Source organism: Amphiura filiformis, chromosome 4 (genome assembly GCF_039555335.1).
Source record: "Amphiura filiformis chromosome 4, Afil_fr2py, whole genome shotgun sequence".
Classification (NCBI taxonomy): Eukaryota; Metazoa; Echinodermata; class Ophiuroidea; order Amphilepidida; family Amphiuridae; genus Amphiura; species Amphiura filiformis.
In genome coordinates, this window is record NC_092631.1 from 52150383 (window position 1) to 52164612 (window position 14230).

Genomic DNA, 14230 nt, shown 5'->3' on the forward strand with positions numbered 1-14230 from the left:
TAAGTCCACTATGGACAGCATTTTACAAAGAACACATTCCTTCTAGCAAATGATCTATAGTTATTTAATAATTGATCATTGCTATGATCGAACTGGATAAAGAATTATACTTTTAATTACTTCACTAATATAAATCATAAAGCATTATGGTGAGGACATTTGATGCATTTTGCTGATAGCAGTCATGCACATTCAAATCACCAACATAATCCATGCTATCATCAAACCAATGCTAAGCTAAGGCCAGTATACATTTCAACATTTTGCGTGCATTTTGCCACCGCGACAAACAAGGCAGCAGCAATTGTGCAAAAATGTAAAGCTCATCATTTGCGTTGCAAAACTCAGGAAGAACAAAAAAAAAATGCAGCGGAGAACAGACAACTCTGCATTTTCACCCAAATAGGGCAAAATTTTGCCACTTTTTGAGTAAAAATTACCATTAGATATGGGGTGGGGTTTTGAACTTCTAATGGCACACCCTGTAAAAAAAATCCAAGTAAATACCCTCCCCGGGCATCTGTCGTAATGGGCAAAATACATATAAACTTGACTATATATTAGCCTTTATTCATACCTTCTTGGTGCAACATGCACTTCTCTTCGTTCATCGCTATGTCCATCATGCTCATGACTTAACTCATCACTGTAGATATGATATAGAAGAGTATAGACAACAAAACAAACATGCAGAAAAGGAGAGAAAACATGAAATGACAGACATAGCACAACATATGAAACTCACATCAGGGTCTATTCTTTCTATCAGTGAGAGAGAACATCTTGCTGCATAATTGGTGGGTTTCAAATTTTCTGCTTGCATGCTATGTTTTACTCCAGGAATTATATGCATGATATTGAAGAGTTGCACTTGCGGGATTGTTTCATTTTGCATTTTGATTATAATGCCCATTTAGCTTACATCACATTGTCATGAAGTAGGTCTCATGTGAAATGCTGTGAGCCTGGATAATATGATCAATAGGGGTAATCGATGTGACATCACCTGTCTGCCATCTTGTAGGTACAGGCCTTTTATGGGTGCTTTCATTATTCCATTCTTCACACTTAAATGTAAAACACAGTGCCAATGCACAAAAACACCCCTATGTGTGATATATGTACTCTGCGCGCAGTGTCCAATGCATATACACACAAATTGATTGTACCCACAAGATGGCGAAAGGAAAGAGGACCTCTACTCGGAATCCCCTGTCATCAAAAGTTAATAACGGGAACATTTTGCAAATTCTTATTGACACAGAGGGAACCATGTTTCAATGTTATGTTTAGAATATTGTTGGATCTTCTGAATTGATTAAAAAAAAAAGTTAGCTGACATTTGAAGCTTAACAAGTGCGTTTTTTATGCTCTCGGGTTGTGCAGCAGATAAATATTGGGATTAGGTGATAAATATTGGGATTAGGTGACTGTAGAATTGGAAGGATGCTAGAGACAGGGGAAATTCTATGTATGCATACAATTTAGCATATGAAGAGCTTTGTTGCAAAACCCCTTACAATCCACTTGAGCAATTTTGAGAAAACATCAAAAAATCATCAAAAAAAGTACTGATATATGGGGGTTTGCAACAAAAGCAGTTTATGGCGGGATGTTTGTGTAGGATGAACATCCCACCAAAAACTGTATAATGCCGCCCTCTCTATTTATAAAAAACTGTTTTTGTTGAAACCCCCTTATATCAGTGATTTTTTTGATGATTTTTTGATGTGTTCTCAAAATTGCTCAAGTGGATGTAAGGGGTTTTGCAACAAAGCTCTTCATATATTACATAAATATGCATCACCATTATTTGCTACAAGCTATCACAATCAACGTACATTGGAGTTTATAAATATACAACTAGCATTAGATAGTAATACATTAGCTTCATTTCCTTTAAGAGCAGTTGAAGTGGTTCTAATACTCAGAGGGTGGTTGAAATTGATGTCCAATATAATGACATTGAAAATATGCATTTACTACAGTACTGTTTGATATCATGTCAACAAAAGATGTCGGTATATGATAACCTTACACTTGTGCATCCTGAACAGTTAATTAAAACCATTAATTGTACAATGTTTTTGTATATGTGCTATGTCATGAATGAAAGCTCCAAGCATGATGTACATGACATACTTTGGAAATGTCTAAATCACTGTACTCCTCAACACACCATAACTTGACCAATGGTGCCTATATGAGCATTTACAATCCATTGCAAGAAAGCCTTTGAAAAACATTAGATTTATGTGTGACATCTTCAGGTGACATACGGTAACTCATGTTATCAAAACAGTTCTGAAATCTGCTCATGCAGGAATAAATATACATCCATTATATACAAACAAGCCAGAAATCTAAAAAACTGATAATATTGACTATAGTCTGTATACCTTCCTCGAGTCAGTAATTCAATAATTGTTTTTCATTGTATCTCTAAATGTAATGATGAGTAGTATATAAAAGTATATATTTTCAGAAAGGAAATGACACAAGGAATCAAACTAGCATAACAGATTCCTGCAAAAATTAACGGTTTACGATAAAATCTCAAAATTTTACTTTACTGACTTCAGGAAGGTATACGGACTATAGAGATAATCCATATTCTACTCCTAGGGAGGTACTCACTACAAAGGACCAAACTGAAGTGTTCGGCAAACAGAGGTCACATTTATATTTGGTTAATCTATGATCCCATTTTATAAGCAAATTTTGGTACATGGATGGGCAATTTTTTTTTATGTTCCCAGATTTTTTGGATTGAAACTACATGGACATAACAATCTTCTTTGCCATTTATCTCAAAATACACTCAATGTGACTTAACCCCTTTTACAACTAGCATCCTCAATTGTGAATTGAAATTGAGAAACAGACACAAATAAGAGCAGAATAATTTACAGAAACTTGGAATTGGGATAATAGGAGCTCATAATTAAAGTATGTTAGGGACATAAGAATTTATGCAATAGCATGATTGGTTGCAGGGCAAGTTGATGATATATTCTTTGCTCTGATTGGATCAAATGATGTGACATAATTATCATTACTGTTGTCAAATTCCAATACCTTTTGGCATAAAATATGAACTTTGCAAGGTGCAAATTTAATTTAACTTTACAGCAAGCAGCTGTTCTCATTCTTTATATGCTATGGTTAGCTAAATGGACACAAAATGCAGCAAAAAGATACTTAAAAGGAATACTAAAAGACATCTTATAATGATTACAATAGCTGCCTTGTAAATGTTACCTTCTATATGAGAGTTTGAGAACATGCTTGATTTCCTCATGGTTGACACTACTGTAAACATGGTCCAGGAAATGAGAGTATCTATCCACTGTGCCTTCATGGCATGTATTGAGGAGAATATTTAGCCCCTGTAAAAGGAATGTCAATCATGTGTGATTTAAAAAGGAATGTTGATGAGCATCAGAAATTGACCTTTTCAGTAGATCACTAATTCTTTGGGGTTAGGCCTGAGATGTCATCATGCCGATGTGCACATCATTACTGTGCACTTCACGGCTTTCAAATGTGTAGTAGCAATGTTCGCTAAATGATGTGTACATCGGCATGACATCAAATGACGACATTTTAGGTCTAACTGCAAAGAATTATGGGATTTAACGAAAAGGTTAGTTAGTTTAATACATAATTCTTAGACAAAAGCTGCTGTATGTGCTGTTACTTTTTACGGGGGTTTAATTTTTGTGTAATTAAGAGCTTTTGTTTGAAAGTAACAGTCAATTTACTGCAGCATGCCAAAATTCACCTGTCCAATTTTCATACAAGCTGTATCAAAATGATTGGTACCCATCAGTTTTAATCGATAATGGATGAGTCTGACACATCAAAATTCAACATAAGATCCAAATAATTTGTAAATTAATTGCAAAAACAAGTCATAAACTATACATTCTGGATATTTCAAATGTATCCAAAAGTGTATTTGGAAGAGGTAGGCTTTCCAATAAACATCAAAATTTATGGGTACCAATCATTTTGATACACCCTGTACATTGAGCAATTCAAAGAGTAATTGATCACACCATGCTAAGTATAGGGAAAGTGGCACAACTAGGATTTTAAATCACAATATCTTTGAATGTAGATGCTTAAATGGGATTGGATAAAAGACGCTGTGTTAAGTAATAATTCTAATTTATACGGACATAGGAGTCGGCTAAACAAAGAGAGCCCTTATAATTTTGATAATTTTCTTCGGATTGTAACACATTTTGAGATACACTGCACAATAATGTTCTCCTGATGATCATCATCTTGTTGTTTTTTCCTGAAGTGGTTGTGTGCATAGTCTGCATCCTAGCCTTACCATTGGTTTGAGTGAATTAATATGTCTCTCCCAGTTCCTGTCATCAAACTGTAGGCCTGGAGGAGCTACCTGCAAGTTGTCACAAAAAATAAAGGACAAAACAAAAGACAAATAAAAACAAAGTTGATCACACATAATCAAGCTAAATTAGGCACTGCACAACATAATCAACTGGTATTTTTTCATTATTCGCACGCTATTATATATATATATATGCCGAAGAAACTCCCATCAAAAATGAGACTTACAATCCCACAGCATACTCATTTTCGCACACTATTTCATTAATATTTTTTACCAGGAGAAAGTCGGTCTCCCTCATCATCTCTGGTTCCAGCCCCTGGCCATGCTCTTCCATCTAAAAACTGAGATATTCTCATTGAAATCCATGGAAGACATGACCTTAATCTTCCACACAGGGAGTATGAATTGTAAATGGAATTACCTGAATGGGTGACTCCATTTGAAATTTACACTTCCTGTGTGGGAGATTAAGGTCATGTCTTTACGGGGGTGAATGGATTTCACCTGGAATAGCCCATTATATCCATATACTTACTGTTGAATCTATTGATAAAGTCAGCACTTCAGTGTGGATCTCAGGAAAATGATCTGAAAGTAATAATTATTGAACTAAGTCACAAAGTACCTGACTGACCAAGAGTTAGGATTACGGAGGAAGTTGTTTTAACTGTGCACTTAAAAACAGCAATTTTTTTGGCCAAAGTGAATTGATTTTGACAGAAATGTTTGAAACAAATTCAGACAATTTTCTAAATAATTCAGAACATTTTCTACATATTTTTGCATTTTGTTTTCAACCTTTCAATATTTTTTAGGGTTATTTAGCTTCTTCCAAAAAAAAAGTTCAGACCGCTTAACCCTACTTCGCAAGTCTGTCCGCCCAAGACCGCTTAACCCTACTTCGCAAGTCTGTCCGCCCAAGACAGCCTGACCCTACTTCGCAAGTCTGTCCACCCAAGACCGCCTGACCCTACTTTGCAAGTGTGTCCACCCAAGACCGCCTGACCCTACTTCGCAGGTCTGTCCACCCAAAAAACAAGATAAAACCTATTGTAAATTTCAACTACCGCCTATGCCCCTATAAGCGCCCACCCAGTGACTTTACAACAAGCAAACTGTGATATTAGTTTGTTAACTGCCCATGCATATCTGAATCATGGTCTGAAACATGACACACTGATGATGATGGATGAATATTTTGGGCTTTTTTGGGGGGGCCTTTTAATGTACTGTTGGCCTAACCAATGCAAAAGGTAAACCCCCACCCAAAATTACTTTGTTAAGCGCCCTGGCAGTTAATGGAACAAACACAGTATCATACAGTTCATTGCCAAATTATAGTAGCATTTTCATGTAAGTAAATCACACTTTTGCATGAAAATACATTTACAAATGCAATTTTGTAGTGATAACATTTTATATTACTACCATTTTATTACTGTCATTTATATACATACCCTCTCTTGATACACCATCTGTAGACTTCTGAATAGAGACGCCTTTCTTACGTTGTTCCTTTCCGACTTCATCTTCAAACACAGAATCTGAATCGCTACTAGCAAATGGGTCCTCATCCCGTAAACCGCTCATGAAGAAAACTTTCTCCACTGATGGGTCTGGGTAGGACAGGATGCCTCGCTTGTCTATACAGCACAGAGACTGGAAATGAACAATGGTAGTAGGTTGATTGAAATGAGCTTGTGAATATTGAATCTGAAAGTGGCCCCATATTTACATCAGTTTTTCAACTAAATTTGACTCATTTTTACACCTGAGGCACAGATTTGTGGGGAAGTTTGTTTAAATTTGGGCTCCAATTATGTGAAATTGGTGTATTTTTTTTTTGTCTCTTCAAAGTTACATTGAAATCAAGTGCTTGCTATATGACATTAGAGCAAGCTAGTGACTTCAGATCCATATATCGCCAATTGCTTTTCCAATCAAGCAATGGATGTAAACGCAAAACGTATCATAAAAACGCTAAGCTCCTTGCGCCTCCTTATTATGATATGGGCATAATTTGTGTTTAATAATCGCATACTTACTGTGACACTCCCCAGGCAATGTAAAAGACTTGCTGTTCTTGGCAGGTGTTTTGATTTACCCAGGAATGCTTCCATAAAATGATGCCACACCTCACGCCATGACCACTTGTCTTTCTGTTAATTGGGTAAAAATCATATCAAACGCATTAATTAATAAGTAAAGTAACCTGCCAAACAGCTGTCATTGTTCTTTGCAGTGCACTATATGCATGTTTTACTAAGGACCTGTGCTTTCCAAACTCGTGCTAAATCACACACATTTTCGTAATACAACATTGAAATTGACCGCATTTTACATAAAAAACCTATGGGAACAAATTTTTGCGGACAACAATTTCCAACTGGAAGTCACCCACCATATACCCACAATGCACAAGGGACACGCCACCCCTTAAAGCTAATGTTAGCGACACTTACCATAAAATTTTGATAACTTGCTTCATCCTCCTCAGAGTAATCACTAGCCAAAGCCTGAAAAAAAGAATCAGATGTTTTTATTAAGAACTTGGGTTGCTTCTTTTACAGTAAGCTTTCTTTGTCTCTTTTTTCTTTTCCTTTATTCCTCCTTCCTTACTTCTAGTTTATCCAAAGAGATTAAGCAAAAGATAAACAACTTTGCCAAGTTTACATATCGTTTGTGGAGGACAACTTAGTGTACCTCCAGATTCCTTTACTATGCACTCAGTGCTCCATGCGAGCAAGCCTTTTGTAACCTTAAAGACGCAAATTATTATTTGATATGTGGCTTCCAGAGGTACACTACTTTGATCTCCATCCATATACATGACAAACAAATAATACATAAATATGGCGGATTTGCCACAGCATTACCCAAATGGCAAATCTGTCTCGGGATTTTGGCTTTGGGTCTAATCTCATTTATCACAAGTTTTAAAGTCTATTAAAAAATATGATAATAAAACCTAAATATATCAGTGTTAACACATTCAGTTGGGATGTTATCCATATTTACTATTAGTACACTTTGAAGTGAAGGACACGATGTAAAAGAGTTAAAAGTATGGCTATTTCGTACAAAAGAACGCAAATACTGATGTCACATTACACAGGCTTTGAGTTTTGAGGAGTGCGGTCGCACCCGATGATTAAATGATCGTAAAGAGTGCGATTTATTGCACTCACACTCGCACTCGTACACCCCAACTCATCATTCACAAAATAGCACTCCTCACAAGTTTCAGGTGTGATATTTATCACACTCCTCAAGTTTTAAAACTCATAGCCTGTTTACAACTCCAAAACATTAAGTAACGTTATCAGTATCATTGCCAACATCAGTTTTAAGTAGTCTACATCTGAAAGTTCTACAAAGTTAATAAACATCAAACTATATCCAAAGAGAATTTGTAATCAGATAAACTTCACAATCAAGAAAAGTCACAAGTATATATTTGTTTAAGCGATACGCTATCAGAAGGATAATGTTTACAAACATAATGCAAGAGATACAAAATACATCAATCTTAAGGGGCACCAACTCTACTATCCATAGTCAGTCAGGCAGACTTGTATTATGCTAAAGTTAATTTTGATTTACAACAAGGAAGATACAATACGTGTCAGATAAAATGCTTTTTAATGTCAAGGGTAATGTGTAATGGGCTATTCCATTTAAAATCCACACTACCCCTGTGGAAGATTTTGGAAATATCGGAAATAACTTCCACAGGGGAGTATGAATTTCAAATGGAATGAACACATTAGACAGCTCCATTTGAAACTCGCCCTCCCTCAGTGGAATATTCAAGTTGAATCTTTCTCAGTGGGTGTATGAAATTCAAATGGAACTGTCTAGTGTGATCATTCCATTTGGTATTCATACTCCCCCAGTGGAAGATATTTCCAAAATCTTCCACAGAGGGAGTGTGGATTTCAACTGGAATAGCCCAATGCCTACTTTACCTGCATCCATATTTTGTAGTATTCGGTCTGTTAAATGTAATGGATACATCTTTTATGAGTATGTACAGTAATGAAGAGTTGAGATATATAAGAAGGCTGCCTTGGGTACCTTTTTTGTATGAATTACATCACTTTTAGAGAGCATGGCAAACTTTTTCCCCTGTGACCCAAATTTCATAAGAACAATATGGTGCAACCCACAGCATAAAACAAATGCTGTTACTGGCCAAAACTTATCAGTGGCGTCCTGGGCAAATTGTTCAAAGAGGGCATAATTTCCAAGTTGTCCTGCTATAATTGAAGTCCGAATTAAAAAGACTAGTTTGCGTCTAACCTCCTGTCAACCAAACCAAAAATGCTGTACTGCGCAGGTCAGCAACCAATCACACCGCACCGTTGCCCTGACATCAGATGTAAATTAATCTTTTTAATTCGGTCTTCAATTATAGAGTATCGAAGTGTGATATCACAAAATTATCTTTTTTGCATTTCAGCATTTTCATGACCATATTTCAGTAGAACATGATGAAAAACATCCACAGTCTAAATTTGGTGTGAATCGGATCATGAACCAGGCCAATTACCACTGATTTCAATGGGGCTAATTAGGTATTCATGCGGCCATATCTCGGGCCCTCATGATCCGATTCCCACCAAATTTGGACTGTGGATGTTTTTCATCATGTTCTGAAATATGGTCATGAAAATGCTGAAATGCAAAAGAAGTTTTTGTGACATCATCACTTCGTACTCTATAACCAGCTCACACAATGACTTTACCGAGGAAAGTGTATGCGAATCTTGCAAACATTTTAATGCTTAAATGGCTCAAAATGGGGTGACATTACCATTATGGTACAGTGAACTTTAATGCACAGAGATATATTTTTCAAATTTTCTGGCAAGTCCTGCGACCCCTTTTGGAAGAGGCAGAGACCCACAGTTTGGGAACCGCTGATATAAGAGAATACCAACCAATGTTCATTCCATAAGATCTTACCTCTTTAAAATCTTTTGATTTATGGAACAAAGTCACTATGCACGCTATTCCATAGGCGTTGATGGCAATCCACATGATGGGTGCAGCCAGAGACAATAGAGGGAAGATGGTAGAAATCTGGAAAAGCATCAAGAACATCAACAAAATGGTTGATATATGTGACGTGTCATGTCAAAAGGAGACACTTTTGGGCAGGATCGTAAATGGAGAAATAGCCAAAAATCTGCCCGGGGTGATTTTTTCACAATTTGAGTTTGTTGCGAATTTGTGATGTTATTAATGTTAAAAATATTGTCTGATAGTTTCCGACCGAATATAACTGGCATCTTGTATTTTTGAGACATTTTCCAAGGTAATTCCTACTCTCAATATTGTCAATAATATTTTTAAAGGTCGATATCTCAATTTCCAATTTTATAATACCATAACTTACAAACTCAATATCTTCGCTTAGGAATGTCCGATTTCATTGGGGAAAACAGCGTTGTGGAGCAAAATATCTCTATATTTAAACCTCAAAATTCATAACCTGCCCAAAAGTGTCTCCTTTTGACATATCTATCACATATCTATTTGACAAGCAGTAGTTTGCTAATAGGCAAGGACTGATTAAAGACCAGTTCATATTTTACAGTCTGCATTCACACAGACGTACTGAGAGTGCTGATGATCAGAATACATTAATTGCTTTGATGGACGAACCAATTTTTTGTCACCTTGAAAGTCATTCCTTTCACACAATGTGAAAACTCAAGTAACCTAATTTTATGAATGGTTTCTGCTTATTCATATCACATTATTATGTCAATGCCAATCTGTCATTGATGCATTGAAGAAAAGATACTTCCATCACTTTCAATGAAATGGCAAAAAGTGAAATATGTGACCATCCAGCACAACTGAGCCCTGAAGTCGCCAATCATCATTTATGAGATATTCAACCAAAATATTCTGCTTGAAATTAGCTTTAAAATGATGTATATCATGTCTATAGTACTTGACATTTAAGAAGTGAAAATCAATAAAACAGTCAATAAATCCTTTGTTTCCTATTGTTTATTGTCAAGTTCAATGGAGCATATCTCAATAGTGGCACTGGAGACATCCAGGCTCAGTAGTGGTGGATTGTCACATATTATATACACACCCAGTCTCATTCACAACCATGCACCCTGAATAGAGGAAACGCAACACCCGATGTGCAGACTGCAATTATTGAGCAATAATGGGCTATTCCAGTTGAAATTCATACACCCCCTATGGAAGACATGCCCTTAATCTTTCACACAGGGAGTGTAGATTTCAAATGGAGTCCCCATTTAGGTAAGCCCACTTGAAATTCACACTCCCTGTGTGGAGGATTAAGGGTATGTCTACCATAGGGGGTGTATGGATTTCAACTGGAATAGCCTGATGTGTAAAAAATGTGGGGTGTAAAAATAATTAGCAGTGCTGGGTACCCAATCCAATGACAGGGTAAATCATCTGTAAAATATTCCATCAATCCCACTGTACGTTTAAATTTCTGTAGGTCAACACTGCGCAAGTCAGGTCAATGGATGTGGCAAGTTGTGCCAATTTGCGACAGGTTGGGGCAAAACCGTTGTCAAATCAATGCACTGCACTATGGCTAGATGCAACACTGGTTTTATTTGTAAAAGTTCAAATTTTATCAACTTTTTATTTTTGAGGGGGTGGGAAGTGTAAGGGGAAAAATCAAAACGCATGAGAAAACCAATACAAAACCCATACCTGTACTGCAATTATCATGTCAGCCCAATGTCCATGGTCGTTATCCAGAATGACAAACCGAATCAGATTAATTACCAATGAAAATACCTGACAAGCAAATACAATAAATATGGTTTACTCAGTTTCTATTATGGAATGTAATAAAACTTAACAGTACTAAATAAACATTCATTTTCACCAGGTTCGCCGTCGCAAATAATAAAGGAGACAACGAGAAAAAGGTGATCCCGCCTGGGAATCGAACCCAGGACCTCAGGTTTACGAGACCTATGCCTTAACCACTTGGCCACAGGAGCTTCATGATTAGGCTGATTGAAATTCAAACCCATAAGCGGTCACTTAAACTTATCTCCTCCCCGCAAATAGCCCATAGTAGCTAGAGCCGTAAATGCGAGAAATAAATTGCCATCCTCCCTGTGAGGAAATATAAACACGGAAAAACAGTGGCATGGTCGACGGGAATTATTTAAATAAACATTAATTTTCACCAGGTTCGCCGTCGCAAATAATAAAGGAGACAAGGAAAAAGGTGATCCTGCCTGGGAATCTAACCCAGGACCTCAGGTTTACGAGACCTATGCCTTAACCACTTGGCCATGGGAGCTTCATGATTAGGCTGGTTGAAATTCAAACCCATAAGCGGTCACTTAAACTTATCTCCTTTACGGCTCTAGCCATCAAAAATTAGCGAAAATGGATCATTTCGGTCAAATTTTACATGCACTTCTTGACTTTGATGAGTCATACCTCTGGAACGGACTATCCGTTTTCGATCAAACAAAAAGCATTGGAAAAGGAAATCCAGCAGAAGTTTACAGTTGAATTATCTAAAAAATACAGATGTTTTGATTTTCTAGGTCCACTGTCCCCTTAACTAGTGTTTACCTCTTCATGTATCACATATTATAGATGCATTGGTTTTCCATGCATTTATAATATGTGCTACATGAAGAGTAAATATTGGTTAATGGTTTGCATATTAAAAATAACAAACTGTAATTTGTTCATAATTTTTTCCAATTTTTCTTAAAATTAACTGTGAATGATCCTTAGGATCCTAGCACTTCAGAATAGGTCCAGTGGTTCTCCAAAGTCGCAAAAACTTTGAAAAAAAAATCTAAAAATAAAAAGGCAGGCATGATATCCTGAAAAGCATTGATGTTATGTATATAATTTTGGTATCATTTTAGAGCTTATTGTCCCGTGCGTACATTTGTATGCAAATCATGAAATGTCAAAAATGCGACTTGTTCCTGGTTTTGTCAGAGCGAGTCACATATTGACTGCACATTGCACTGAATAAATCATTTACATGTTGACAAGCTTACCAGTACTGCTGGCATGATGTATCTCTCAATGACTTGAATACTCAGAATTCTTTTATTCTCCATGGATGACACTGGTCTTTCATTAGCTTTCTGGAGGCAAGCCCTACATCAAAATTAAAATACAAAGCATGATGCGTGTGATGAAAATTCAGATTTTGACATCTTTGGAATACGCAAAAATGTATGGCAAATATGAAAGCAATATATTAAAGGTGTGTGTTCCAATTATAACACATGTTTTCTATGTCACATTGTGGCACATCACTGAAACATTTTGCAACCTTTTGAGTTTACCTGCTCCAGCAGTGTTGTTTCTAAAAGCAAATATGTGACCATCCAGCACAACTGAGCCCTGAAGTCGCCAATCATCATTTTTGAGATATTCAACCAAAATATTCTGCTTGAAATTAGCTTTAAAATGATGTATATCATGTCTATAGTACTTGACATTTAAGTAGTGAAAAATTAAAAAAAACAGTAAATAAATCCTTTGTTTCCTACTGTTTATTGTTAACTTCAATGGAGCATATCTCAATAGTGGCACTGGCAACATCCGGGCTCAGTTGTGGTGGATGGTCACATATGTGTATCACAGTGGCTGATAGAACAGTACATGACCCTTGGGGTGGTGAAAATGTACCACCAAACTACACTGTTTTTCTTCATACCAACTAAACAAAACATTTTTCAGGTCTAAAATTTCACAGGAGTTAGGAGAAATATGAGCTTTCGCCTGGTACCAAACTCTACATTGCATTTTGATGGGGTAAAGTGGGGAGGGGTACGAGGCTGTAAATCAGGTCACCCTTCTTTAAAGACAATATCTGTCATTTAACATGGAGATAGGATCAAAGTATGTATCTTTTTGCCAGAAATTTGGTTATTTGGAGGGAAATTTGGTTATTTAGAGGGAAATATTAGGAAATCCTGCTAACTTGGTGGGAAATTTATCTCTCTTGCCGGGAAATAAACATATTTTCTAGGAATGTTTTACCTGTGGCCCTTGAACATGTTTAACAAAAGAGCCAAGAGGTTATATAATTGGTTTTGCTTTAAACAAGTTCAGGGGCCAATGACACATAGGCAGATTTTCCTGCACAATGCTTTGTTTTTGATCCTTTGGTGGAGCAGTTTAACTATTAAGCAGGTATGTGAGAGGCCACAGACCAAAAAAGAGGAAAATTGGTATAAAAAAAGCTGAAAACTGGTGGTAAACCCGGGGTAAAAATACCTAATATCATATTATATGAGCTGAGAATAAAAGAAATCATATAAATTTAAAAAGAGGAAATCAGCTGAAAAGAGAACTCTCACGTCTCTTGCTAAATATTTTGAAAAAGAAATACCTGATTTTCAGTTTAAACAATAATAATAATTTTGCTTACCTTAGTATCGGTATATAAGGTGTTTCCTTAACAATAAATTTGCCTGGTTTCAAAGGTTTTCTGGCTTTAGGATCAGTACATGCAGGTGGAACAGTTGGCTGATAGCTTTCACCTACAGCCAATTCCAGACTACTCCCAACCTATTGGAAATAAAAAAGAAGTTTATAGATTATTGGAATAAGACCACTGTTCTCAAACATACAGTTCACTTGAGAACAACATTCTCTCCCAACTTATTTAGACTATGCTAAACAAATTGCAGTTTTCTACAGCGAAACAAACATATAAAAAAACTTAGAGGATATACACAGACGACGGTGGCCGACATTATTCATGTGGCAACAGCCAATAGCGTAAACAAAACAGACAATATGACGACAACACTGCCTGGATGTTGGACGCCTGCCGAGGTGCGTTTTAGCTCTATT

The 14230-nt window shown here is 36.5% G+C and overlaps 1 protein-coding gene across 1 annotated transcript in view; it reads right to left on the reverse strand.

Moving 5' to 3' along the window:
- LOC140151052 (transmembrane protein 94-like) overlaps positions 1 to 14230 on the reverse strand; it is a 46827-nt gene that overhangs the window by 23939 nt on the left and 8658 nt on the right. The window contains 10 exon segments of the mRNA XM_072173252.1: positions 3262 to 3389; positions 4346 to 4414; positions 4905 to 4957; positions 5827 to 6028; positions 6415 to 6528; positions 6832 to 6885; positions 9338 to 9454; positions 11090 to 11176; positions 12418 to 12520; positions 13803 to 13942. Of these exon segments, the coding sequence (XP_072029353.1) occupies positions 3262 to 3389; positions 4346 to 4414; positions 4905 to 4957; positions 5827 to 6028; positions 6415 to 6528; positions 6832 to 6885; positions 9338 to 9454; positions 11090 to 11176; positions 12418 to 12520; positions 13803 to 13942 (1067 nt within the window).